The sequence below is a fragment of the Anomaloglossus baeobatrachus genome, chromosome 11 (assembly GCF_048569485.1).
Source record: "Anomaloglossus baeobatrachus isolate aAnoBae1 chromosome 11, aAnoBae1.hap1, whole genome shotgun sequence".
Lineage (NCBI taxonomy): Eukaryota > Metazoa > Chordata > Amphibia > Anura > Aromobatidae > Anomaloglossus > Anomaloglossus baeobatrachus.
The window spans coordinates 127,230,486-127,257,995 of NC_134363.1; the positions used below are offsets into that span (position 1 = coordinate 127,230,486).

A 27,510-nucleotide genomic window follows, 5' to 3' on the forward strand; every position below is an offset into this window, starting at 1 on the left:
ACCTAGAATATAAGACATATTTTCAGTTGTTTCACACTTTTTTGTTAAGTATTTCATTCCACGTGTGTTAATTCATAGTTTTGATGCCTCCAATGTGAATCTACAATTTTCAGAGTTATGAAAATAAAGAAAACTCTTTGAATGAGAAGGTGTGTCCAAACTCTTGGTCTGTACTGTGTGTGTATATATATATATATATATATATATAGTAAAAAAATTATAAAAATTATATATATATATATATATATATATATATATATATATATATATACACATAAATATATATATTGAGAAAGTCAAATTAATATATATATATATATATATATATATATAATTGCCTTATTCTGTCTGTCTGTCTGTCTGTCTGTCTGTCTTGCTCCAAAATTGTGTCCTTACGGTGACACAAAGCTGATTGGCCGCTGGGCTCGCCATGGCCCCACCCCCCCCACGGATTGGCCGGCCGCTCGCCCAGGCTCCGCTCCCCCACAGATTGGCCTCTCGCCCCGGCACCCTGCAGGTATTGGCAACTCGGCCACGCCCCGCCCCCCTCACGCAATGCACGCTGGCTCTGGCCCCGCCCCCCATGGGGCTGGCCGGCGTATGCTGGTGTGGGCTCCCGTGCGAGCGGGGGACGAGATACGCTGGTAACCATGCTAGCATAGTTAGGCTGCTTTCACACTAAGTTTTTTTAACAGCCGTCATGAACGTTTTTTTAACGCAAAAGCGGATCCAGTGCAAATGCGTTTTCATTTCAATGCATTTGCAATGGACTCGCGTTAACATGCGTTCACCTGCGTTTGCGTGCGTTATAGTGAGGATCCAGCGACTTGCAGTTTTTTAACATCTTTCAAAAACGCTACTTGTAGCGTTTTTGAGCTGCGTCCAAATACTGCAAATTGCTGGATCCTGACTAAACAGCATGCAAACGTATGTGAACGCTGGCATGCTGATAGACAGGATCCTGCTTGCTCTACTGAGCATGCCCAGAAACCAGTCTCGGGTGATCAGTCCCTCTCTCTCCTCCCTCTCTCACCCTCTCCCTCCACCCTCTCATTCCTCCCTCTCTCTCTCTGTCTCTCCCCCTCCCTCTCCTGTCTCTCTCTCCCACCTGAGAGCTGCGGACACTCGTAACCAAGGTAAATATCGGGTAACCACTTCTCTTAGTTACCCGATGTTTACGTTGGTTACGTGTACAGACGCTCATAACCAAGATAAATATCGGGTATCCAAGCAAGTTACCCGATGTTTACCTTGGTTACGAACCTCCGCAGTTGTAAGAAGCCGGCTCCCAGTCTGGCACGTTTAGTTCCCCTCACTCCCGATCACATGACTCCAATGCCCGCCCCTAAACATCCAGTGACAGGATCCTGCAAAATAACACATGCGTTAGCATGCGTTTTTTGCTGTAAAAGCAGGATCCGCTTTTACAGCAAAAAAATGTTCATGACGCATGTTAAAAAAACATAGTGTGAAAGCAGCCTTACCAGCGCATCAAGGTCCTGCAGCGGCGGAACATACACACACGCACGCACATAACAGCACACACACACACATACACACACACACACATCAGATCACACTCACTCTCACACACACCTCACATACACATCACATCGCATCCACATACTCACAACATCCTGGGATATCGCTTGCTTCTCGGCGGCGATACTGTGCTGTGACCTTACAGGACTTGCCGGAGGATCACATGGCCAGAAGCATGTGGTATCTCCGGATGTTGTGAGTGTGAGCGCGTATGTGCAATATCGTCAATGTGTGTGTGAGTGAGTGTATGCGATCGGGTGTGCGTGAGTGTATGCGATCGGGTGTGTGTGAGTGTATGCGATCGTGTGTGTGTGTGTGTGTGTGTGTGTGTGTGTATGTATGAGTGTATGCGATCGGATCTGTGAGTGTCGGCAGAGGAGCACGGCGTGCTGGAGGAGGCTGGGAGGAGAGAGGCTGGTCCTGGGGAAGGCTGGGATGAGGAGGCTGAGAGAAGAGAGGCTGATGCTGGGGAAGGCTGAGGCTGGGGTAGGCTGGGAGGAGAGAGGCTGATGCTGGGGACCGAAAAGGCTGATGCTGGGAGGAGAGAGGCTGATGCTGGGGGAGGCTGAGGCTGGGGTAGGCTGGGAGGAGAGAGGCTGATGCTGGGAGGAGAGAGGCTGATGCTGAGAGGAGAGAGGCTGATGCTGGGAGGAGAGAGGCTGATGCTGGGGGAGGCTGAGGCTGGGGTAGGCTGGGAGGAGAGAGGCTGATGCTGGGAAGAGAGAGGCTGATGCTGGGAGGAGAGAGGCTGATGCTGGGGGAGGCTGAGGCTGGGGAAGGCTGAGGCTGGGGACAGAAAAGGCTGATGCTGGGAGGAGAGAGGCTGATGCTGGGATGAGACGGCTGATGCTGGGAGGAGAGAGGCTGATGCTGGGATGAGAGAGGCTGATGCTGGGAGGAGAGAGGCTGATGCTGGGGACAGAGAGGCTGATGCTGGGAGGAGAGAGGCTGATGCTGCGGGTAGAGAGGCTGATGCTGGGAGGAGAGAGGCTGATGCTAGGGACAGAAAAGGCTGATGCTGGGATGAGAGAGGCTGATGCTGGGAGGAGAGAGGCTGATGCTGGGGACAGAGAGGCTGATGCTGGGAGGAGAGAGGCTGATGCTGCGGGTAGAGAGGCTGATGCTGGGAGGAGAGAGGCTGATGCTGGGGACAGAAAAGGCTGATGCTGGGAGGAGAGAGGCTGATGCTGGGAGGAGAGAGGCTGATGCTAGGGACAGAAAAGGCTGATGCTGGGAGGAGAGAGGCTGATGCTGGGAGGAGAGAGGCTGATGCTGGGAGGAGAGAGGCTGATGCTGGGAGGAGAGAGGCTGATGCTAGGGACAGAAAAGGCTGATGCTGGGAGGAGAGAGGCTGATGCTGGGATGAGAGAGGCTGATGCTGGGAGGAGAGAGGCTGATGCTGGGGACAGAGAGGCTGATGCTGGGAGGAGAGAGGCTGATGCTGCGGGTAGAGAGGCTGATGCTGGGAGGAGAGAGGCTGATGCTGGGGACAGAAAAGGCTGATGCTGGGATGAGAGAGGCTGATGCTGGGAGGAGAGAGGCTGATGCTGGGGACAGAGAGGCTGATGCTGGGAGGAGAGAGGCTGATGCTGCGGGTAGAGAGGCTGATGCTGGGGACAGAAAAGGCTGATGCTGGGATGAGAGAGGCTGATGCTGGGAGGAGAGAGGCTGATGCTGGGAGGAGAGAGGCTGATGCTGGGGACAGAGAGGCTGATGCTGGGAGGAGAGAGGCTGATGCTGCGGGTAGAGAGGCTGATGCTGGGAGGAGAGAGGCTGATGCTGGGGGAGACTGGGAGGAGAGAGGCTGATGCTGGGGGAGGCTGATGCTGGGGGAGGCTGGGAGGAGAGAGGCTGATGCTGGGGGAGGCTGATGCTGGGGGAGGCTGGAAGGAGAGAGGCTAATGCTGGGGGAGGCTGATGCTGGGGGAGGCTGGGAGGGGGAGGCTGATGCTGGGGGAGGCTGGGAGGAGGAAGGCTGGGAGGAGAGAGGCTGATGCTGGGGGAGGCTGGGAGGGGGAGGCTGATGCTGGGGAAGGCTGAGAGGAGGGAGGCTGGGAGGAGAGAGGCTGATGCTGGGGGAGGCTGGGAGGGGGAGGTTGATGCTAGGGGAGGCTGGGAGGAGGGAGGCTGGGAGGAGAGAGGCTGATCCTGGGGAAGGCTGGGAGGGGGAGGCTGGGAGGAGAGAGGCTGATGCTGGAGGAGGCTGGGAGGAGAGAGGCTGATGCTGAGGGAGGCTGGGAGGAGAGAGGCTGATGCTGGGAGGCGAGAGGCTGATGCTGGGGGAGGCTGGGAGGGGGAGGCTGATGCTGGGGGAGGCTGGGAGGAGGGAGGCTGGGAGGGGGGAGGCTGAGAGAAGAGAGGCTGATGCTGGAGGAGGCTGAGGCTGAGAGGAGACAGGCTGATGCTGGGGACAGAGAGGCTGATGCTGGGGACAGAGAGGCTGATGCTGGGGACAGAGAGGCTGATGGTGGGAGGAGAGAGGCTGATGGTGGGAGGAGAGAGGCTGATGCTGGGGGCAGAGAGGCTGATGCTGGGAGGAGAGAGGCTGATGCTGGGAGGAGAGATGCTGATGCTGGGGGCAGAGAGGCTGATGCTGGTGCAGCATGGGGGATGGAGCACGATGGGGGGTGCGCAGCATGGGGGATGGAGCACGATGGGGAGTGCGCAGCATGGCGGATGGAGCACGTTTGGGAGTACGCAGCATGGCGGATGGAGCACGTTTGGGAGTGCGCAGCATGGCGGATGGAGCACGTTTGGGAGTGCGCAGCATGGCGGATGGAGCACGTTTGGGAGTGCGCAGCATGGCGGATGGAGCACGTTTGGGAGTGCGCAGCATGGCGGATGGAGCACGTTTGGGAGTGCGCAGCATGGCGGATGGAGCACGTTTGGGAGTGCGCAGCATGGCGGATGGAGCACGTTTGGGAGTGCGCAGCATGGCGGATGGAGCACGATGGGGGGTGCGCAGCATGGCGGATGGAGCACGTTTAGGAGTGCGCAGCATGGCGGATGGAGCACGTTTGGGAGTGCGCAGCATGGCGGATGGAGCACGATGGGGGGTGCGCAGCATGGGGGATGGAGCACGATGGGAGGTGCACACCTCCCCCCAACACACACACGCACTGCACAACACACCACACACACACTGGGAACCACAAACACCGCCCTACACAGACACCCACACACACAGACAACGCTGCACACACACACAACACCCAACACACAAACACCGCGGCATACATAAATATACGCACATACCACGCAACACACACACATTGCACAAAACATACCTCCCCCCAAAACACACCACACACACACAAACCGCGCAACACACACACACACACAACGCTACAGACACACAGCGCTCCACAAACAAGGCAACACACAAACAACACCGCTCTCACCCCCCGTCACACCCAGACAACACCCAGAACATGTACAGCGCCCTACACAAACACTTGGTAACTACACACAACATCTATATATATAACAAAAATCATACATTAACTACACAATACGTAAATTCTAGAATACCCGATGCGTAGAATCGGGCCACCTTCTAGTGTGTGTGTGTGTATATGTATATGTATATATATATATATATATATATATATATATATATATATATATTTAATAATAGATCAATAGATCAATATATATATAACAAATTCTAATTGGTTATTAATATGAAAATAGTAATATTAGTGAAACACTATTCAGTAATACAAAAGAAACTTCAGTTTTCTTTTAAATAACAATGTAAATATATTCCGTACATCCAGGGTGAATTCCTTGTATATTTTTTCCATGAATCACGTACTGATAGATAAATGTGGTATTGGCAAATAAACCCCTCGGCCGGCTCTCCCGCGGACGGTCTTATCAGTTATTGACAACTCGATGCTTCAACAAGTGCCAGCTCGTCAGGAGGTATTAAGTCGTCAATTTCACATTTTAAAGTGGCGGTGTTTGGTGTATGGTAACAGACAGCAGTGGCGGTGTTCAGCCTGCGCTCTCTGAATGGGTGTTTTGGTCGTTCTGTGCAACTCAAAAAAACATGGATTTTTTTATGTCAGGCTTTAAGAAAGGGGTCAAATGTAACACATTTCACACGGGATACTCTGAATCCCATTCACATTATATGAAGAATAACAAATAATAATAATAATAGAAATAAGTAAATTAAAAAAAAGAACCAACTTTCACATTAACATTTTAAGAAATTGGCCCCAGAATTTGCATTAACCCAATGAAAAAAATAAAAGCTCACTTAGACCTGATTCATTAAGACTGATGTTTTGTAGTCCAGTCTACTTATCACGCTGTCATGGGGACATACCAAGCGCAGGGTGAAAGGGAAGGGAAACCCTGTGTCTAGGGAAAGAGGAGATGGTGACCCCTGACCACACTTACCGCTGGTCCCTGGTGTCTCTCACCACCCTAGATCGGTTCCGCACCTATGCGCCGAGCCGGATACCTGACCCTAGGTAAACCTAATACTAGGCCCTAGGGATGGGATGAGCTCTTCATCAACTCCACTAAAGACTAGAGAAGACACAAGGAGGACACAGAGGAAAAGCATGAACTACTTCTACAGATGTAGAAGTTCAGAAGAGTTTTCAGCAACGATACCATAGAGGAGTAAAAACCACCTGCTTGCAACCTCAGCTTTAAGGAACAGAAAATATCACCAGCATCAGTCCAAAGGAAGCAGTATTTAAACTCTAAGGGAATACTGATGATCAGCAGCTGGGTGGAAGGCGAGCTCCTGCTGGGTCCAAAAGGGGCGAGATAAAAATCCAACAGGAAAGCTACCTATACCAATGAATACTAACAGCAGGAACAATGGAAAGTCAGGGAGCATTCTGCACAGCCAAACGCTGTGACCTTCTACTGCCAGAAACCACATGACTTTCTGTCACACGTGACACTACTAATAAGAGTAGACATTTTAATGATTTTGGCGCATTTTTCAGCTATCGTATGCCTAAACTATGGACTAGAGAACATTCCTGTCTTAATATTAGTCACTTTTGTAGCTGTGAATGAATTTATTGGGCATGCTTGGCCATGACCCCACCTGGCCGAGGTACACCCTCTTTTCAAGAAGTTGGCAGAGCCGACTGTGACTGGTGTAAAAACACCAATAGCAGTAAAATTTTTGAGTTGGCCAAAATGTTTGTTACATTTCCACTAGTTTTAAGCTAGAAAATTATTAGAGGAATCGGTCTCTAAGGCTTCAGAGCAGTATGAGGTGAGCAGTGAACGGGACTCATGACTTTGCTCATGAATATTGGGCATTATCGGGGGATGTTGAGAATAGACTGAGTGGTCAGAAGACTACATATATACATGAACAGTAGAAAAGTCCGCAATACAAAAAAAGTCCAAATAGGTGCCCTATCCTGGTCTGCATCATCCCCAAACAAGGTCCCATTTGTTTCGGGATCACATGTCCAATTTAGCATTTTTATGGCCCTTGGGACAGTTAACGAAAGCTTGTTGTTATCCTGCGTGCGGGGAGGGGGTCCTGTAATATACCCCATGACCTTAGGGAGTAGGTGCCTCAACTCGTCATCGCTCACTATGTACCACATATGTAAGTTTCCTCTGTTATTGGGACATTGTGGATGTCATGGTGCCAACTTAGCGGCCCGTGTTGGTCAGAGATGTGGCATCTTCTGGGACACTGTGGCCAGCATTACTATGGAGGCATCTTGTCTGTCATTGTTGTGGAGGCACTGTGGCACCCCGGCTGGCTCATTTCTGTAGCATTCTGGATGGATTTGTTACCAGTCCATATGATTAAGAGACTAAATAGCACTGTGAATTGTGATCGCAGTGACAGGTCGGCAGTATATGAAATAATCTTTGGTCCTTATAGACTGGCAATGACAATCCCCTCTGCCAAGGACACTGGAGAAAGCAGGTGGTAGTAAGTGATGCTTTCCCTGCTGATTCTTGGAAAATTACCAGCCTTTGCCCATATGATGCCACTAACACACAGTGCCAGACTGATATTCACTTAATGTGACACAGACGTACCCAGCAGAGTACAGTCACTGCTGTTCATGTGTCAATCTAACCGCCATGGAGGAAACACTAGGCAAATGCTGCCCTCAGGTCATATCAGCCAGCAAGAGAGATCACAACGCATTTCAATCCATTTCATGTCTATATTACAGTCTGTGCTCCGTACATTGTGTAGATGCAGCAGGTTTTCACATAACCTGTTGTGCCCTGACTAACGAAAGGAAGACACAAAGTTCACCGTCGGCTTCTCTAGGACAATAAATCTATCACGCGAGTGACAACAGGAAGCATGGTGTACAACAGAACACTCAATAAGACAAGGGGGACACTATAACAATGGTGGACCCTAGTGCTAGTGAGAGGGCACATAGTATACCTTACACTCCTAACCAGTCCCTATAGAAGTCCCACATCTGTTGCTGAACAGGATACCTGAGACCGTGGCAGACCCTGTAATAGTCCTGGCTAATGAGCTGGCAGGTGAGCGACACTAGCCCCATTGCTGCACTAATAACACACCAGGAGAAGGTAAGACAGACAGGGGAAAAACAACAACAGACTGCTGCAGTCATCACCAGGACTGCAGCCAACACAGCAACTTGCAGAGAGGGCTCCGCCAGCTCCCTTTGGAGGACCCGGTATGTCTGCGCATAACATGGACTGCCCTTTGTTTCCAGTACGTACCATGTAATACTTCATTTCTCCTGTGGGGGTGCTGCTTAGGAATTCAACACTACGTTCCTGCTCTGATTACTGCTGATTACTGAGGGTCCGAATAGTGGAACAACCAGTGATCATTGGGAGACTTTTCTAACAAAAAAGGGGGAGGACAATGGCAGATAAGCCCTAAAATCTATCTCATTGGTGAACCGATAAAAAGGGAAAGTTTCCTGATAACATACTCTCATTAATGAGCTGCATTGTCATGGCTACAGGAAGAAAAAAAAAAGATGAGAACAAGTTCCAGTTGAGTTATAATTAAAATTAAAGCACAATTGGAAAAAAAATATTCCTATATCAATCGTAACACTTAGGAGAGAAATAATTGAGAGAAGCCTGTGCTTGTGACAGATAAATTACTCCGCTCCTGCCCATAACCCTCCGCTTGCCCCACAGGATAGAACCAAATTTCACAGTGAGATGACTGGTGCAGCGCTATCGTCTGAACGGAATATATCAAAGCAGCGCAACACACGACATTCTCATTATAAAGCTTTAATCCATGTCCCCAGCAGGCAACGCACAACGGACAGACACCAGCGTACTCAGCCACAGCGTGGGCAGCACCGCACAATTTAGCTTTTTTGTTTACATACATTATTTTTAAAATTATTAGTTATTTATTTTGATTTTGTATTTTATTACTTTTTTCTATCAGTCTATGAAATTTACTAGTGTGCTTATTCCTGAGCTCAGCTGTCTGCGTTATGGAGGTAGTGATGGAGGATGCGCAGCACGCAGACCTCTCCGGCCAACGCTGACGTCCGGCTCCTGTCACACCGGCAGTATGGATTACGCTTATAATGAATAATATTACACTGTTACAGGTCGGTTCCACCAATCAATCCCAACTTACACTGGAGGACCCCAATGACATCCAAAAGTTTGGGAACCAAGTTTTCCCCCTCCCAACTGCACTATTCTTACCATTAAAAAACATCAAAATATGCTTTTTCTTTCTCTTTTTTTGTGAGATTCCGGCGGCCTCCATAGATATTTCACAGTGCTTGTGGTCTGCTTTGCTGGTGGAGAATGAGGGGGCAAGCAATATACGGCTATGTAAGCTGTAACTAAAGGCTTCAAGACACATTGGATATGCGTGGCATGGTGAATCAGTGGTTAGCAGTTAATGGTGGCTCAGTGGTTAGCACTGTATGGTGGCTCAGTGGTTAGCACTTTACGGTGGCTCAATGGTTACCACTTTCTGGTGGCACAGTGGCTAGCACTTTATGGTGGCTCAGTGGTTAGCACTGTATGGTGGCTAAGTGGTTAGCACTGTATTATGGCTCAGTGGTTAGCACTGTATGGTGGTTCAATGGTTAGCACTGTATTGTGGCTCAGTGGTTAGCACTGTATTGTGGCTGTGGTTAGCACTGTATTGTGGCTGTGGTTAGCACTGTATTGTGGCTCAGTGGTTAGCACTGTATGATGGCTCAGTAGTCAGCACTGTTGCAGCTCTGGGGTCCTGGGCTCAAATCCCGCCAAGGACACCATCTGCAGGGAGTTTGCATATCCTCCCTTTGTGTGGTTTTCCTTCAGGTTCTCCGTTTTCCTCCCACACTCCAAAGACATAGTGATAGGGACTGTAGATTGTGAGTCCCAATAGGGACAGTGATGCTGATGTATGTAAAGTGCTGTGTAATTAATGTAGCTATATAAGTGAATACATTCTATTATTTAAAGCGGTTGTCCGGTAAAAACAAGTTATCTCTGATCCTCAGGACTTACGGATTGGTGGGGGTCCGAATGCTGGACCAGTATCAATCAGCAGAGTGGGCTTTTTTTCTTATTCCTGTTAGAATAAAGCAGCAGTTCACATGTGCGACCAGTGCTCCCCCATACCACATGGGGCTGCTAAGCACTGCGCTGGGCATTTTTTGGGGGGCAGCCCTATTGGGAATTTATGCAGTAATGGTCCGGCATCAGACCCATCACTGCATTTTGTAACGAAGATTAAAAAATTCCATCTGGGATAAAAATTCTTCGATCTGCCAATCTGTGCGGTGGGAAAGCCGCTAATCAGGAAGCGATCGCCTATCCTCTGGATAGATGATAATGTCTTTTCACACTATAAGCTTCTTAGACTAGGTCATCAAAGTCTGATCGGCCGGTGACCGACAACCAGCACAGTCGCCAATCAGTTGTTCCCGATGCCGGCAGAAATGCTCAATTCTGGAGCTGCTCCATCTTCTGATAGCGGCCGCGGCCAGGTACTGCACATCTGCCTCCTATTGATCTGAATGGGAGGTGGATGAGCAGTACCAGGCCGCAGCCACTATTGGGAGACAGAGCAGATCTGGAACTGAGCATTTCCAGCTACCTGATTCCACCGTCGGCACTGGGAGTAGCTGATCGGCGGAGGGACCCCGGCCCATCAGACATTGATGACCTATCCTAAGGATAGGTCATCAATGTTAAAATAGTGGACAACCCCTTTAAGTTAAGGGGGCTTTACACGCTACGATATTGCTAGCAATTGCTAGCGATATCAAGCATGTAAGTACCCGCCCCTGTCATGCAAGCGAAATCGTGTGATCGCTGCTGCAACGAACATTATCGCTATGGCAGCGTCACACGCACTTACCTGGTCGGCGTCGTCGCTGTGACTGCCGAACAATCCCTCCCTCAAGGGGGAGGGACGTTCGGCATCACAGCGACGTCACCGCGACGTCACTAAGCGGCCGGCCAATCAAAGCGGAGGGGCGGAGCTGAGCGTGATGTAAGCATCCCGCCCACTTCTTCCTTCCGCATTGTGGCCGGCGGCAGGTAAGGAGACGTTCCTCGCTCATGCGGTGTCACACATAGCGATATGTGCTGCCGCAGGAGCGACGAACCACAACGAAAAACAACCCTTACTGATTTTTGAGTTTGGGACGACCTCTCCATGGTGAACGATTTTCACCATTTTTGAGGTCGCTGGTCAGTATCACACGCTGCGATATCGTTAATGACGCCGGATGTGCGTCACTAACAACGTGACCCCGACGATAAAACATTAACGATATTGTAGCGTGTAAAGCCCCCTTTAGATGAACCAACTGATTTTAACCAATCATCTCATTAGATGATAATGTATGTAAAGGGCTGTGGAATTAATGGCGCTATATTATTGAATAAATATTTTTATTATTATTATATTATGTGTAAAGGGGCCTCCTGACTATCTTCTGACAGATGAACTGGGGAAATAAGGAATAAACAGTAAGGATTAAAACACCTAAACCTTTTGTTCTCCAGGCAGATAATCCACTACCAGAGGAGTCTGATCACAGTTTACTCTTCTCTCCAAATAGAGAACAACATGAACGCTCCTCTGAGCTAAAGATACCATCACACTAAGCGACACTCCAGCGATCCCACCAGCAACCTGACCTGGCAGGGATCGCTGGAGCATCACTACATGGGATGGTGGTGAGCTGTCACACAGGCAGATCTGACCAGCAACCAGTGACCAGCCCCCAGCCAGCAGTGCCACGTGGAAGCGTGCTACGCTTGGTAACTAAGGTAAATATCGGGTAACCAACCCGATATTTACCTTGGTCACCAGCGCACACCGCTTAGCGCTGGCTCCCTGCACACCTAGCCAGAGTACACATCGGGTTAATTACCCGATGTGTCCTGCAGCTACATGTGCAGGGAGCAGGAGTCGGCACTGACAGCTGAGAGCGGCGGATGCTGGTAACGAAGGTAAATATCGGGTAACCAAGGGAAGGGCTTCTTGGTTACCCGATATTTACATTGGTTACCAGCGTCCGCAGAAGCCGGCTCCCTGCTTCCTCTACATTTAGTTGTTGCTGTCACACACAGCGATCTGTGCTTCACAGCGGGAGAGCAACAACTAAAAAATGATCCAGGACATTCAGCAACAACCAACAACCTCACAGCAGGGGCCAGGTTGTTGCTGGATGTCACACACAGCAACATCGCTAGCAACATCGCGGCTACGTCACAAAAGTCGTGCCTCAGCAGCGATGTTGCTAGCGATGTTGCTTAGTGAGACGTGGCCTTAACTGTCCATGTAGAGGAAGAAGTCAGAAGAGAAGGCCGTGTATGAATGAGAGGTAATATGGCAGTTATCTAAGTGAACACGCACCTTGGTATGTGAGATAATGTAAGGAGTCTCGAGTCTCTCGACACAGAAAGGATTTCACTGTGTTGAGCGCCCTCGCTGGCTGCCAGCAGTGTTTTCTCTGGCTGGTCTCCTCGAGATCAGTGATTGTTTTGTTGGTCTACTAGGCATTGCTCCCACCTGGCCAGAATCCTACTCCACACTGATGAGGGGCAATACCCCGAAACAGCTGTCTGTGGATGGATACCTGGCCTTGGTATTTCCCTTGTCATATCTTTAAACTTGTCAAAGAGTTGGATATTGACTAAAAGGGCCACTTAATATGGTGGTTATGGTGGTCTCCTAAAAAGAGCCACTCCTTGGCTAGGTCCTTCCTGGAGGGATATCTGGCCAGTTTCTGTGTCGAGACTCCTAACAGAGGCTCCACAGACATTTTTGATTTACATATTTCCCAGGGGGCAATGCACCTAGGATTTCACTGTGTTGAGCACCCTCGTTGGCTGCCGGCAATGTTTTCTCTGGCTGGTCTCCCCGAGATCAGTGATTGTTTTGTCTTCTAAATAATGTAAGGACACAGGTATGATCAGTGACTCCAGCTTAGCTGAAGTGTCTATTGGAGTCTGCGGTAGTCTTATAGCTCCCTCCTTTCTGATCAGAAGCAATGCCGTTCCTCATTGCACCCCGGTCCCCAATGCTTTGTATAACCACAGCTCAGGTAGACTCCAGTGCACAAGGAGCTATCAATAACTGCAAAAAAATCAGATTCAGAAAAAGGGAGCCAGGAACAGTTTCCATTCATCAGTTGCAGATTGTCCAGCCAGTTATAGAACTGCACCATGGGCTGTAACCCAGCTTTTCCAGGCTCCTGAATGCAAAAATATTTGTTATGGCCAAGTAGAAGGCTTGTTTACATGGCAAGAGGTGATAGTCAAGACTGATGGAGCTAACACTTCTGTGGGCATCATGGCGTGACATTGGTTGTCACCCAGCTTTTCCAGCCTACTGAATGGTAAATGTGCCTGGTTCATACACTATTGATATAAGCATCCTTCCTGAATAGGGAGACTTGATTTTATGGAAGGAAAATGCTCACTATTAGTTATTATTGCACTTTGCATTGATCCAAAAGGAGTGAACTATTGCTAGAATATTTGGATCTGAAGCCCGAAAGTCCCTGCGTCTGGTGTAAGTAGCCTGGTATAATTACAGAAGTGCAATAGTCGGAGCCGTGTTACAGAATTTACATGGGACCCAAATGAGCTACTTTAGGACACTGAATCGTGATGTTCTCCAATGTAGCAGATCTGTCATTGGGGTGTGAAGTGTGCGGCGGTATGAGCAGCCCAGGGCGGTATTGCATGCAAGACACATATATAATAACAGAGAGCATTTATACTCCGTGTACTCAATAACAGGAAGCAGCAAAACCTCCAGAATCATGAGAAATTCCAAGAAAAATGGAAAATATATTCCAAACATTTATCTTAAAGATCTAAGAAATGTGAGAAGATCAAACTGGGGAAGTCTCTAATGTCCGACCACCGCTGATTTCCAGATTGGAGCTCTGTACAGTTTTCACAATCTCTTCTACACAACTCAGAATTTGATGACTGAAAATTTAGGAATAGAGTTGATATTCTGGGCCTGCATCCAACTGAAAAGGACATAGGGGGAGGAGCAATACAGGCACAACAAAGCTGATTGGCTGAGATCAGCTGACTTCCCCATGCTCCGCCCTCATATCCTTTCCAGCTGGATGCAGGCACTGTATACCTATCTTATGCATTTTATCTTCTGTATCTGTAGATTGTGAGCTCTTGTGGGCTGCTCAGTTTTATTCTTCAGATTATACTGTGTCATTTGCTTATGTGTTGGTATTAACCAGTAGTGACAAATAAAAATAAATTTCTATATATGTAGCAAAATAAAAAAATATATAAAAAATAGGGGGATCTGTCAATTGCATCACATTAGTGGCAGAGAAAGAAATCAGACAGTCAACGGAGATCATAAATGGAAGAATTCATGGCCATGTTTGTTTAACCCCTAGAACTACAAATTGCAGTAGATCGGCAGCATAGGATGACTATTAACATTTGCAGAACTTTTCATATAACCAATTGGTAATTGCTTAGATAGAAATTCCTTGGCTTAATGTTATCACCTTCATAGCCCTCACTTTCACCATCATTGCCCCTACTAGCTGGAATAGTGACCCAATAATAAAATCCAAGGCGATCAGGAACTCACAATCACTTCTGATTAACCATAAACACTATATTAGAATTGCTACTTAAAGGGTTGTTCCTCTTTTATAGGTTATATTATTGGGTAGTTTTTGCAATTTAAACCTTATTAAAATTTGCAGCCGTTCTTGAGATATTGTCACTTTTCTTCTCTTTACAGGCCATCGCCTAGGAGACCGTCCACCTCTGCTGTCTCAATTGTGAGCACTGTGCTGAAACTAGCCGGAATTAAGAGTTAACAGCCATCCTGGCCAGCTTCAAAAGAGCTTACAAGCTCAATAGATAAGAGCATGTAACTGCTGCGGGTGTTCTGGTGCCTAACAGTGGTCGGTCTCCAAGGCAACAAGCTGTAAACAAAAGAAAACGTGTAAATATTTCAAATTTAAATAAGCAGAAAATGTAAACATTGTTTGTATTTACAAATAATAACTGACCATATTCATATATTTCATATATGAGGATGGGAATAACCTTTTAGGGAATTTTTGATAATATTTTGAAAGGTTCAACCCATTATACTTGAATATACAGTGGAACCTTGGATTACGAGCATAATTGGTTCTGGGAGTGTGCTCTTAAACCAAGTTACTCTTATATCAAAGCGAATTTTCCCATAGGAAATAATTGAAAAGCAGACAATTCCTTCCACAACCCAAAAAAATTGACTGTATTTATACAAACCTATTACAGTAATAATACAATGTGCTGTATTCATATACAATTATTACAGTACACTAATACAAAATACTGCACAATACAATAAAAATTATATATATATATATAATACAGTATACATATATATGTATATATATATATATATATATATACACACATGTATATATATAAAATACAGTATATGTGTATATATATATATATATATACACACACATGTATATATATAAAATACAGTATATATATATATATATATATATATATATATATATACACACACATGTATATATATAAAATACAGTATATGTATATATATATATAATATACACACACATGTATATATATAAAATACAGTATATATATATATATATATATATATATATATATATATATATATACAAAAAGCAAATTAAACTGAACTTTAGCTTACAAGAAAATTGTTGGTGTGCGAGACGTACAGTACAAGTAATGTGCTGCACTGGTTATCATTAGGAGAGTACAATACTATATCCACAAATACAAATTGGTAGACATGCTGTATAGTATATACTGTACTGTACAATGGTATATAGTATACAGTACATATGTACAGAAAGTTACCTCCAGAGCGGGTCAGAGCACGGTGAAAGGACAGAACCAGACGTGTGCACGGTGAGTATTTGCTCTTCTTGCAAAGCATTGCTCTTAAACCAAGTTACAAATTTGTAAAAAGCTTTGCTTGTCTTGCAAAACGCTCTCAAACCACGTTACTCTTAAACCAGGGTACTGGATTATGGGGAAAAGTCCTTTGTCTTTTGTGCCCATGTTCTAAGAGGTATAGTGGAGCTGAATGTGTCACTTGGCATCCTGATACCTGCCCTGCCGCACATGAAGCTTGGCTCTGCTACATCAGACACACTCCACTCTGCTGTATTGTAGGTATTGTGCTGGTATGTGGGTTTGTTGTCATTGTGAGCATTTCTATGCCTTCATAAATCCTCAATGTAAGCAAATGGTAATCCAATCTCCCAAACTGCCTAAGGTGAAGTTCCATGAATCTGTCTATTACCTGGTGAAATATCCCCCCTTCCCACCGCTCAGGGGCTCCGGAGAATTCTCTGCTCACTACAAAGGATTCTTCGCCAAGAACTCGCCGCACATTTTACTAGACAGAGGCGAGCAACCATTGTTTCCAGCAAAAAAGGAAATCATTTATCAAACAGCAGACAAGGTGTATCCAGCAGAAGAGAACAGCACACTAGCATCCTCCTGACACACCGCACCTCCAGGGTTTGAGCTGTGGATGTAGCAGAGCTGGATGTGAACTTATATTGACAGTTTACCAGCAGTCCTATGTAAGAGACATAGATGTAGCAGAAGTGACCTTGCCATTGATTTCTCAATGAGTTAATCTGAGGCATAGGGTAAGATGAGGTCAGAATCCTGTAGAAAATCACAAGCGAGACACTGAAATCCTGACAACACATACAGATGCAGCAGAGCTAAAATGGTTATTAATTGTTTGCTTGTTTGTATATCCCCAATTCCTCATTTGCAGTCCTATAGGAAACCAAATATGTTACAAGTAACTCAGCTCTGCTACATTTGTAACATGTGTATGACAATCACCTGAACCACATGACAAACTTAGCTCTTCTACATCTGTGATATATTGTGATACGAAGATGTGCTGCAGACAGATCAGCTACATATGTAACCTATTCTGATATCAATATGACTTGTGACAATGGACAAACTTAACTCTGCTATTTCAGTAACTCGTGATATAAAGTTATTTTGTTTCTGTTGGCAAATTAAGCTCTGCTATATTGTAACAATATTTGGTACCAAAATGTTGTGCCAACTGGCAAGTTCAGCCTTGTTACCTCTACTACATAAGCATTTATGCCAAATAACAAACTGAGCTCTACTACATCTGTAAAACAACGTGATATTAAGATGACTTTGGTCAGGTAACAAATGATGCTCCACTTTGCTATGTCTGTATCCCACTGACTGGAGTATAAAAACTCAATGCATGGAAGATTTCCAATTCACAGACTTGCACTAAAGGACAAACTCAGCTCTGCAATGTCTGTAATGCATTGTGGTTTCTAATTTTTAGTTATCCCCAAAATAAACTCAGCTCTGCTATGTCAGTAATGCATTGTGGTTTCTAATTTGCCAACTTGTACTAAAGAATAAAATCATCTCTGCTACTTCTGTAATACATTGTGGTTTCCAGTTTGCAGACTTGTACAAAAGGACAAAGTCAGCTCTGCTATGTATGTGATGTACTGTGGTTTCTAATTTGCAGATACTGTATGTGAAAAGACAAACATGTTATTAATGCATTGTGGCTTCTAATTTCCAAATATACCAAAGGACAAACCCAGCTCTCCTATGTCACTAATGAATTGTGGTTTCCAGTTTGCAGATATACCAAAGGACAAACCCAGTCTGCTATGTCACTAATGAATTGTGGTTTCTAGTTTTCAGATATACCAAACAACAAACTCAGCTCTGCTATGTCACTAATGAATTGTGGTTTCTAGTTTTCAGATATACCAAACAACAAACTCAGCTCTGCTATGTCACTAATGCATTGTGGTGTCTAATTTGCAGATATACCAACACTCAGCTCTACTATGTCAGTAATGCATTGTGGTTTCTAATTTGCAGATATACCAAAGAACAAACTCAGCTCTGCTAGGTCACTAATGCATTGTGGTGTCTAATTTCCAAATATACCAAACGACAAACTCAGCTGTGCTATGTCAGTAATGCATTGTGGTTTCTAATTTGCAGACATGCCAAAGGACTAGTTGAGCTCTGCTACATCGTCATCACTATGCAGTGTCCCATAAACCCACTTACATGTAGGGCTGCAGCCTGGTCCCATCTGTTGCTGAGCACTTCTCTGTGCAGAACATCAGTACCAATCCCATGTGCAGAGCCGGCAGCAGCAGGCACTGTGCAGTAAATGAAGCCATCACTCCTATTCCTCCCTGGGTTGCAGATTATTTTTAGGGGTTTGCAATCAGGTCCCAGCCACATTATCCCCCCCTGGCCGGGGCAGTGTCAGGCAGCAGGGTCTTTGCCTCCATTGTCGTCTGTAAAGTTACTTGTTCGCACACTGAGCCCCCGCAGCTGGTTCTAATTGTTGCATTCGATCCACAGAATTGCAGGGGGTGATATTTTTTTAGGAGCCTTCCCTGAAGGCGGCGGTGGCGGTGTGGATTTTGGAGATGCACAAGTTCTCCGGCTCCAATAAGCACAGCGGCCCCCTCCTTCCCTTTACTCCAACAGGAGCCTGTAAGCGGAGGAGGAGGAGGAGGGCTTCTCCAGACAGGTCGCCTCCCTCCGGACAAATTACTGAAGATGTTCCCCACAGTCGGCTCCCCAAAGGGACTTCTCTGCCCCTGTGTAGCTGATGTGACAGTCTCTGCCCCTGTGTAGCTGATGTGACAGTCTCTGCCCCTGTGTGGCTGATGTGACAGTCTCTGCCCCTGTGTAGCTGATGTGACAGTGTCTTCCCCTGTGTAGCTGATGTGACAGTCTCTGCCCCTGTGTAGCTGATGTGACAGTCTCTGCCCCTGTGTAGCTGATGTGACAGTCTCTGCCCCTGTGTGGCTGATGTGACAGTCTCTGCCCCTGTGTAGCTGATGTGACAGTCTCTGCCCCTGTGTAGCTGATGTGACAGTGTCTGCCCCTGTGTGGCTGATGTGACAGTCTCTGCCCCTGTGTAGCTGATGTGACAGTGTCTGCCCCTGTGTAGCTGATGTGACAGTCTCTGCCCCTGTGTAGCTGATGTGACAGTCTCTGCCCCTGTGTGGCTGATGTGACAGTCTCTGCCCCTGTGTAGCTGATGTGACAGTGTCTTCCCCTGTGTAGCTGATGTGACAGTCTCTGCCCCTGTGTAGCTGATGTGACAGTCTCTGCCCCTGTGTGGCTGATGTGACAGTCTCTGCCCCTGTGTGGCTGATGTGACAGTCTCTGCCCCTGTGTAGCTGATGTGACAGTCTCTGCCCCTGTGTAGCTGATGTGACAGTGTCTGCCCCTGTGTGGCTGATGTGACAGTCTCTGCCCCTGTGTAGCTGATGTGACAGTGTCTGCCCCTGTGTAGCTGATGTGACAGTCTCTGCCCCCGTGTAGCTGATGTGACAGTCTCTGCCCCTGTGTAGCTGATGTGACAGTCTCTGCCCCTGTGTGGCTGATGTGACAGTCTCTGCCCCTGTGTGGCTGATGGTGACAGTCTCTGCCCCTGTGTAGCTGATGTGACAGTCTCTGCCCCTGTGTAGCTGATGTGACAGTCTCTGCCCCTGTGTGGCTGATGTGACAGTCTCTGCCCCTGTGTGGCTGATGTGACAGTCTCTGCCCCTGTGTAGCTGATGTGACAGTCTCTGCCCCTGTGTGGCTGATGTGACAGTCTCTGCCCCTGTGTGGCTGATGTGACAGTCTCTGCCCCTGTGTAGCTGATGTGACAGTGTCTGCCCCTGTGTAGCTGATGTGACAGTGTCTGCCCCTGTGTAGCTGATGTGACAGTGTCTGCCCCTGTGTAGCTGATGTGACAGTCTCTGCCCCTGTGTGGCTGATGTGACAGTCTCTGCCCCTGTGTAGCTGATGTGACAGTGTCTGCCCCTGTGTAGCTGATGTGACAGTCTCTGCCCCTGTGTGGCTGATGTGACAGTCTCTGCCCCTGTGTAGCTGATGTGACAGTCTCTGCCCCTGTGTATAGCTGATGTGACAGTCTCTGCCCCTGTGTAGCTGATGTGACAGTCTCTGCCCCTGTGTAGCTGATGGTGACAGTCTCTGCCCCTGTGTAGCTGATGTGACAGTCTCTGCCCCTGTGTGGCTGATGTGACAGTCTCTGCCCCTGTGTAGCTGATGGTGACAGTCTCTGCCCCTGTGTAGCTGATGTGACAGTCTCTGCCCCTGTGTAGCTGATGGTGACAGTCTCTGCCCCTGTGTAGCTGATGTGACAGTGTCTGCCCCTGTGTAGCTGATGGGGACAGTCTCTGCCCCTGTGTAGCTGATGGGGACAGTCTCTGCCCCTGTGTGGCTGATGTGACAGTCTCTGCCCCTGTGTAGCTGATGGTGACAGTCTCTGCCCCTGTGTAGCTGATGTGACAGTCTCTGCCCCTGTGTAGCTGATGGTGACAGTCTCTGCCCCTGTGTAGCTGATGTGACAGTCTCTGCCCCTGTGTGGCTGATGTGACAGTCTCTGCCCCTGTGTAGCTGATGTGACAGTCTCTGCCCCTGTGTAGCTGATGTGACAGTCTCTGCCCCTGTGTAGCTGATGTGACAGTCTCTGCCCCTGTGTGGCTGATGTGACAGTCTCTACCCCTGTGTAGCTGATGTGACAGTCTCTGCCCCTGTGTGGCTGATGTGACAGTCTCTGCCCCTGTGTAGCTGATGTGACAGTCTCTGCCCCTGTGTGGCTGATGTGACAGTCTCTGCCCCTGTGTAGCTGATGTGACAGTCTCTGCCCCTGTGTGGCTGATGTGACAGTCTCTGCCCCTGTGTAGCTGATGTGACAGTCTCTACCCCTGTGTAGCTGATGTGACAGTCTCTGCCCCTGTGTAGCTGATGTGACAGTCTCTGCCCCTGTGTGGCTGATGGTGACAGTCTCTGCCCCTGTGTAGCTGATGTGACAGTCTCTGCCCCTGTGTAGCTGATGTGACAGTCTCTGCCCCTGTGTAGCTGATGGTGACAGTCTCTGCCCCTGTGTAGCTGATGTGACAGTCTCTGCCCCTGTGTAGCTGATGGTGAAGGACTCTGCCCCTGTGTAGCTGATGTGACAGTCTCTGCCCCTGTGTAGCTGATGTGACAGTCTCTGCCCCTGTGTAGCTGATGTGACAGTGTCTGCCCCTGTGTAGCTGATGTGACAGTCTCTGCCCCTGTGTAGCTGATGTGACAGTCTCTGCCCCTGTGTAGCTGATGTGACAGTCTCTGCCCCTGTGTAGCTGATGTGACAGTCTCTGCCCCTGTGTGGCTGATGTGACAGTCTCTGCCCCTGTGTGGCTGATGTGACAGTCTCTGCCCCTGTGTAGCTGATGGTGAAGGACTCTGCCCCTGTGTAGCTGATGTGACAGTCTCTGCCCCTGTGTAGCTGATGGTGACAGTCTCTGCCCCTGTGTAGCTGATGGTGACAGTCTCTGCCCCTGTGTAGCTGATGTGACAGTGTCTGCCCCTGTGTAGCTGATGGGGACAGTCTCTGCCCCTGTGTAGCTGATGGGGACAGTCTCTGCCCCTGTGTGGCTGATGTGACAGTCTCTGCCCCTGTGTAGCTGATGGTGACAGTCTCTGCCCCTGTGTAGCTGATGTGACAGTCTCTGCCCCTGTGTAGCTGATGTGACAGTCTCTGCCCCTGTGTAGCTGATGGTGACAGTCTCTGCCCCTGTGTAGCTGATGGTGACAGTCTCTGCCCCTGTGTAGCTGATGGTGACAGTCTCTGCCCCTGTGTAGCTGATGTGACAGTCTCTGCCCCTGTGTAGCTGATGTGACAGTCTCTGCCCCTGTGTAGCTCTATGTGACAGTCTCTGCCCCTGTGTAGCTGATGGTGACAGTCTCTGCCCCTGTGTAGCTGATGGTGACAGTCTCTGCCCCGTGTAGCTGATGTGACAGTCTCTGCCCCCGTGTAGCTGATGTGACAGTCTCTGCCCCTGTGTAGCTGATGTGACAGTCTCTACCCCTGTGTAGCTCTATGTGACAGTCTCTGCCCCTGTGTAGCTGATGGTGACAGTCTCTGCCCCTGTGTAGCTGATGTGACAGTCTCTTCCCCTGTGTAGCTGATGTGACAGTGTCTTCCCCTGTGTAGCTGATGTGACAGTCTCTGCCCCTGTGTAGCTGATGTGACAGTGTCTGCCCCTGTGTGGCTGATGGTGACGGTCTTTGCCCCTGTGTAGCTCTATGTGACAGTCTCTGCCCCTGTGTAGCTGATGGTGACAGTCTCTGCCCCTGTGTAGCTGATGTGACAGTCTCTTCCCCTGTGTAGCTGATGTGACAGTGTCTTCCCCTGTGTAGCTGATGTGACAGTCTCTGCCCCTGTGTAGCTGATGGTGACAGTGTCTGCCCCTGTGTAGCTGATGGTGACAGTCTCTGCCCCTGTGTAGCTGATGTGACAGTCTCTGCCCCTGTGTAGCTGATGTGACAGTGTCTTCCCCTGTGTAGCTGATGTGACAGTCTCTGCCCCTGTGTAGCTGATGTGACAGTGTCTGCCCCTGTGTGGCTGATGGTGACGGTCTTTGCCCCTGTGTGGCTGATGTGACAGTCTCTGCCCCTGTGTAGCTGATGGTGACAGTCTCTGCCCCTGTGTAGCTGATGTGACAGTCTCTGCCCCTGTGTAGCTGATGTGACAGTCTCTGCCCCTGTGTAGCTGATGGTGACAGTCTCTGCCCCTGTGTAGCTGATGGTGACAGTCTCTGCCCCGTGTAGCTGATGTGACAGTCTCTGCCCCCGTGTAGCTGATGTGACAGTCTCTGACCCTGTGTAGCTGATGTGACAGTCTCTGCCCCTGTGTAGCTGATGTGACAGTCTCTGCCCCTGTGTAGCTGATGGTGACAGTCTCTGCCCCTGTGTAGCTGATGTGACAGTCTCTGCCCCTGTGTAGCTGATGGTGACAGTCTCTACCCCTGTGTAGCTGATGTGACAGTCTCTGCCCCTGTGTAGCTGATGTGACAGTCTCTGCCCCTGTGTAGCTCTATGTGACAGTCTCTGCCCCTGTGTAGCTGATGTGACAGTCTCTGCCCCTGTGTAGCTGATGGTGACAGTCTCTGCCCCTGTGTAGCTGATGGTGACAGTCTCTGCCCCTGTGTGGCTAATGGTGACAGTCTCTGCCCCTGTGTAGCTGATGTGACAGTCTCTGCCCCTGTGTAGCTGATGGTGACAGTCTCTGCCCCTGTGTAGCTGATGGTGACAGTCTCTGCCCCTGTGTGGCTAATGGTGACAGTCTCTGCCTCTGTGTAGCTGATGGTGACAGTCTCTACCCCTGTGTGGCTGATGTGACAGTCTCTGCCCCTGTGTAGCTGATGTGACAGTCTCTGCCCCTGTGTAGCTGATGTGACAGTCTCTGCCCCTGTGTGGCTGATGGTGATGGTCTCTGCCCCTGTGTGGCTGATGTGACAGTCTCTGCCCCTGTGTAGCTGATGTGACAGTCTCTGCCCCTGTGTAGCTCTATGTGACAGTCTCTGCCCCTGTGTAGCTGATGTGACAGTCTCTGCCCCTGTGTAGCTCTATGTGACAGTCTCTGCCCCTGTGTAGCTGATGGTGACAGTCTCTGCCCCTGTGTGGCTGATGTGACAGTCTCTGCCCCTGTGTAGCTGATGTGACAGTCTCTGCCCCTGTGTAGCTGATGTGACAGTCTCTACCCCTGTGTGGCTGATGGTGACAGTCTCTACCCCTGTGTGGCTGATGGGGACAGTCTCTGCCCCTGTGTAGCTGATAGTGACAGTCTCTGCCCCCGTGTAGCTGATGGTGACAGTCTCTGCCCCCGTGTAGCTGATGGTGACAGTCTCTGCCCCTGTGTGGCTGATGGGGACAATCTCTGCCCCTGTGTATCTGATGTGACAGTCTCTGCGCCCGAGTAGCTGATGGGGACAGTCTCTGTCCCTGTGTGGCTGATGGGGACAGTGTCTGTCACAGTGTGGCTCATGGGGACAATGTCTGCCCCTGTGTGGTTGATGGGGACAGTGTCTGTCCCTGTGTAGCTGATGGTGATAATCTCTGTCCCTGTGTAGCTGATGGTGACAGTCTCTGCCCCTGTGTGGCTGATGGTGACATACTCTCCCCCTGTGTGGCTGATGGTGATAGTGTCTGCCCCGGTGTGGGTGATGGGAACAGTGTCTGCCCCTGTGTGGCTGATGGAGACAGTGTCTGCCCCTGTGTGGCTGATTGGGACAGTGTCTGCCCCTGTGTGGATAATGGGGACAGTGTCTGCCCCTGTATGGCTGATTGGGACAGTGTCTGCCCCTGTGTGGATGATGGGGACAGTGTCTGCCCCTGTGTGGTTGATGGGGACAGTGTCTGTCCCTGTGTAGCTGATGGTGATAATCTCTGTCCCTGTGTAGCTGATGGTGACAGTCTCTGCCTCTGAGTGGCTGATGATGACAGACTCTGCCCCTGTGTGGCTGATGGTGACATACTCTCCCCCTGTGTGGATAATGGGGACAGTGTCTGCCCCTGTGTAGCTGATGATAACAGTTTCAGCCCCTGTTTAGCTTATGATGATGGTCTCTGCCCCGTGTGGCTGATAGGGACAGTGTCTGCCCCTGTGTGGCTGATGGTGACAGTCTCTGCCCCTGAGTGGCTGATGGTGACAGTCTCTGCCCCGGTGTGGCTAATGGTGACAGTCTCTGCCCATGTGTGGCTGATGGTGACAGTCTCTGCCCCTGTGTGGCTGATGGTGACAGTCTCTGCCCCTGCGTGGCTAATGGTGACAGTCTCTGCTCCTGTGTGGATGATGGTGATGGTCTCTGCCCCTGTGTGGCTGATGGTGACAGTCTCTGCCCCTGCGTGGCTAATGGTGACAGTCTCTGCTCCTGTGTGGCTGATGGTGATGGTCTCTGCCCCTGTGTGGCTGATAGTGACGCTCTTTGCCCCTGTGTGGCTGATGGTGACGGTCTTTGCCCCTGTGTGGCTGATGGTGATGTTCTCTGCCCCTGTGTGGCTGATGGGGACAGTCTCTGCCCCTGTGTGGATGATGGTGATGGTCTCTGCCCCTGTGTGGCTGATGGTGACAGTCTCTACCCCTGCGTGGCTAATGGTGACAGTCTCTGCTCCTGTGTGGCTGATGGTGATGGTCTCTGCCCCTGTGTGGCTGATAGTGACGCTCTTTGCCCCTGTGTGGCTGATGGTGACGTTCTCTGCCCCTGTGTGGCTGATGGTGATGGTCTCTGCCCCTGTGTGGCTGATGGTGACAGTCTCTGCCCCTGCGTGGCTAATGGTGACAGTCTCTGCTCCTGTGTGGCTGATGGTGATGGTCTCTGCCCCTGTGTGGCTGATGGTGACGCTCTTTGCCCCTGTGTGGCTGATGGTGACGTTCTCTGCTCCTGTGTGGCTGATGGGGACAGTCTCTGCCCCTGTGTGGCTGATGGGGACAGTCTCTGCTCCTGTGTGGCTGATGGGGACAGTCTCTGCCCCTGTGTGGCTGATGGGGACAGTTTCTGTCCGCAGCCTCCTTCTGATTCTGTCTCTGTACATGTGGCGCCCCTGAGGCTTCAGTCGCCACAGAGTATTGTGTGAAGCCCCAGGGCTATGGGGTACTCGGTCCCTGGCCGTATATGTACGCGGATGCTGTGTCACACTTGTGTAACGGCCGATGCCCAGTTCCATGACCCTGGGGGGGGAGGTGGGGGGTCACTTTTTAAAGAGATTATATACAGGGGAGATTAAAGAGTTTATATCGTGATGCCACAGGTGTTGCGGTTATGGTGATGGAACCACCACTGCACAGTCTTTTACCACTGGGGCTGATGGTGATGGCAGCCTGGATGGTAGGCCCTCCGCAAATAGGGCCGGGCCCCAGGGAGTGGATGATGGGATCCAGCGCAGAAAGAAGGGGATGGGGATGCAACTGTTGTTTACTCACATTGGTGTGGATGCTGATGCACTGAGGATGGCTGGTTTCGACCCCTGGTCCTTTTTGTTCCATTGCCAGTGTGGTAATCTGGTGGCTTCTTTCCCCAGCACCTCTCACTGGTTGGTGGAACCCCATGGCTTGGAGCATCTGGGGGTCCCCTACTGTCTGTCGGCAGTCTCTGGTCCATACGGCGGGCAGTGCGAACCCTGTAGGGTCGGTGTTCTGTTCCAGTCCCTGCTCTCTCGTTACTGCTGGTGGCCCCGCGCTCTTGGGTCAGTGAGGTCCTGGATGGTCCCCTCACTGTGCAGGTATTTGTCAGGTAGCCTGAAGCGTTCACCTGACCTAGGGCCCTGTGCCCCGTTGGTGCTCTGGTTCCAGGGGTACATGGCTGTATCCTCTCTGGCAACGACTCTACTACGTCACCTAGGTCACTGCTACACGAACCCGTCTGGAGACACATCCGTCCCCTTCAGCTGTCACTACCGGACTCTCTGTCTTTTTGTCTCTCCCCTCCCACCTGGTTGTCGTCTAGTGGACTGGACTGGCTCCACCCCTGGGTGGCCATCCATTGGGCCCCAGACTAGTCAGTCACCCATGATTGGGAGAGGGAAACTGGGGATGTTTATGTGTTTTGATGTTACTGGCACTGGTTTTCCAGGTCCCTGGGGGTAGGCCCTGCATCTCTGACAGGATAGAATCAAAAAGTCCATCAGTCCAATATATCTAACTTAAGGGAAAAAATCCATTTACTACACATATGTCCACCATAGCATACATAACAAAAAAGAGGAGAAAAAGGAGTGGACTTGTATGGAAAGGTAAAAATAAATTTTATTGATAACAATTAAAAAAGTTGACATAAATATGTAAATACACAATTAAAAAACGCATTGAAGTAATGGACCGGCTATGCAGACATTACAAAACCACCCAACGCGCGTTTCACATGTTTTAGTGATAAAGCGAGCACTAAAGGCTACTTTACATGCTGCGATATCGCTAGCGATCTCATTAGCGATGTGAAATTCTAGATCGCAAGTGCGACCTGTCGAGATCGCACATGCGTAAAATGACCTATGTACGATCTCGAAAGATCGCACTTGCGCTCTAGAATTTCACATCGCTAATGAGATCGCTAGCGATGTCGCAGCATGTAAAGTAGCCTTAAGACACGTGAAACGTGCGTTGGGTGGTTTCTTGCCAGTCCCCTGCAAGTATATTTTCTTGAGCTGTTTTGTATTTGCTGTTTATTTGCTCAACTGATTGACTTTTAATACAGCGAGTAACCATCTCAACTCACTATTTGCTTACCTTAGCCCTGCAGGGGGCTGACTGCTTTTTCCTATTGTATGGCTTCCAACCTGACAATTTAACATAGGCAATTCAGCCTTCATGGTTTACATATAACCAATAGGGATTCTGCCATTTTCCTGATAATTTTTGTTATTGTTTGTCTGTTTTGTATTGTTTGTCTGTTTTGTAATGTCTGCATAGCTGGTCCATTTCCTCTATGCTTTTTTTTAATTGTGTCATATTTATGTGAACTTTTTTAATTGTTATCAATAAAATATATTTTTACCTCTCTATACAAGTCCACTCCTTTTTCTACTCTTTTTTGTTATCTTTGACAGGATGCAGTACCTAGTAGTGCTCTGATGGGTTCAGGGGCGCTA

At 49.0% G+C, this 27,510-nt stretch overlaps 1 protein-coding gene across 1 annotated transcript in view; it reads right to left on the bottom strand.

Moving 5' to 3' along the window:
* The window catches only part of MEGF6 (multiple EGF like domains 6), a 635,985-nt gene extending 617,387 nt beyond the window's left edge, over nucleotides 1-18,598 (bottom strand). Inside the window, exon 1 of the mRNA XM_075328936.1 lies at nucleotides 18,136-18,598. Coding sequence (XP_075185051.1) covers nucleotides 18,136-18,251 — 116 coding nt within the window. The 5' untranslated portion in view covers nucleotides 18,252-18,598. The remainder of the gene's footprint in view (nucleotides 1-18,135) is intronic.
* Nucleotides 18,599-27,510: the final 8,912 nt, after the last annotated feature.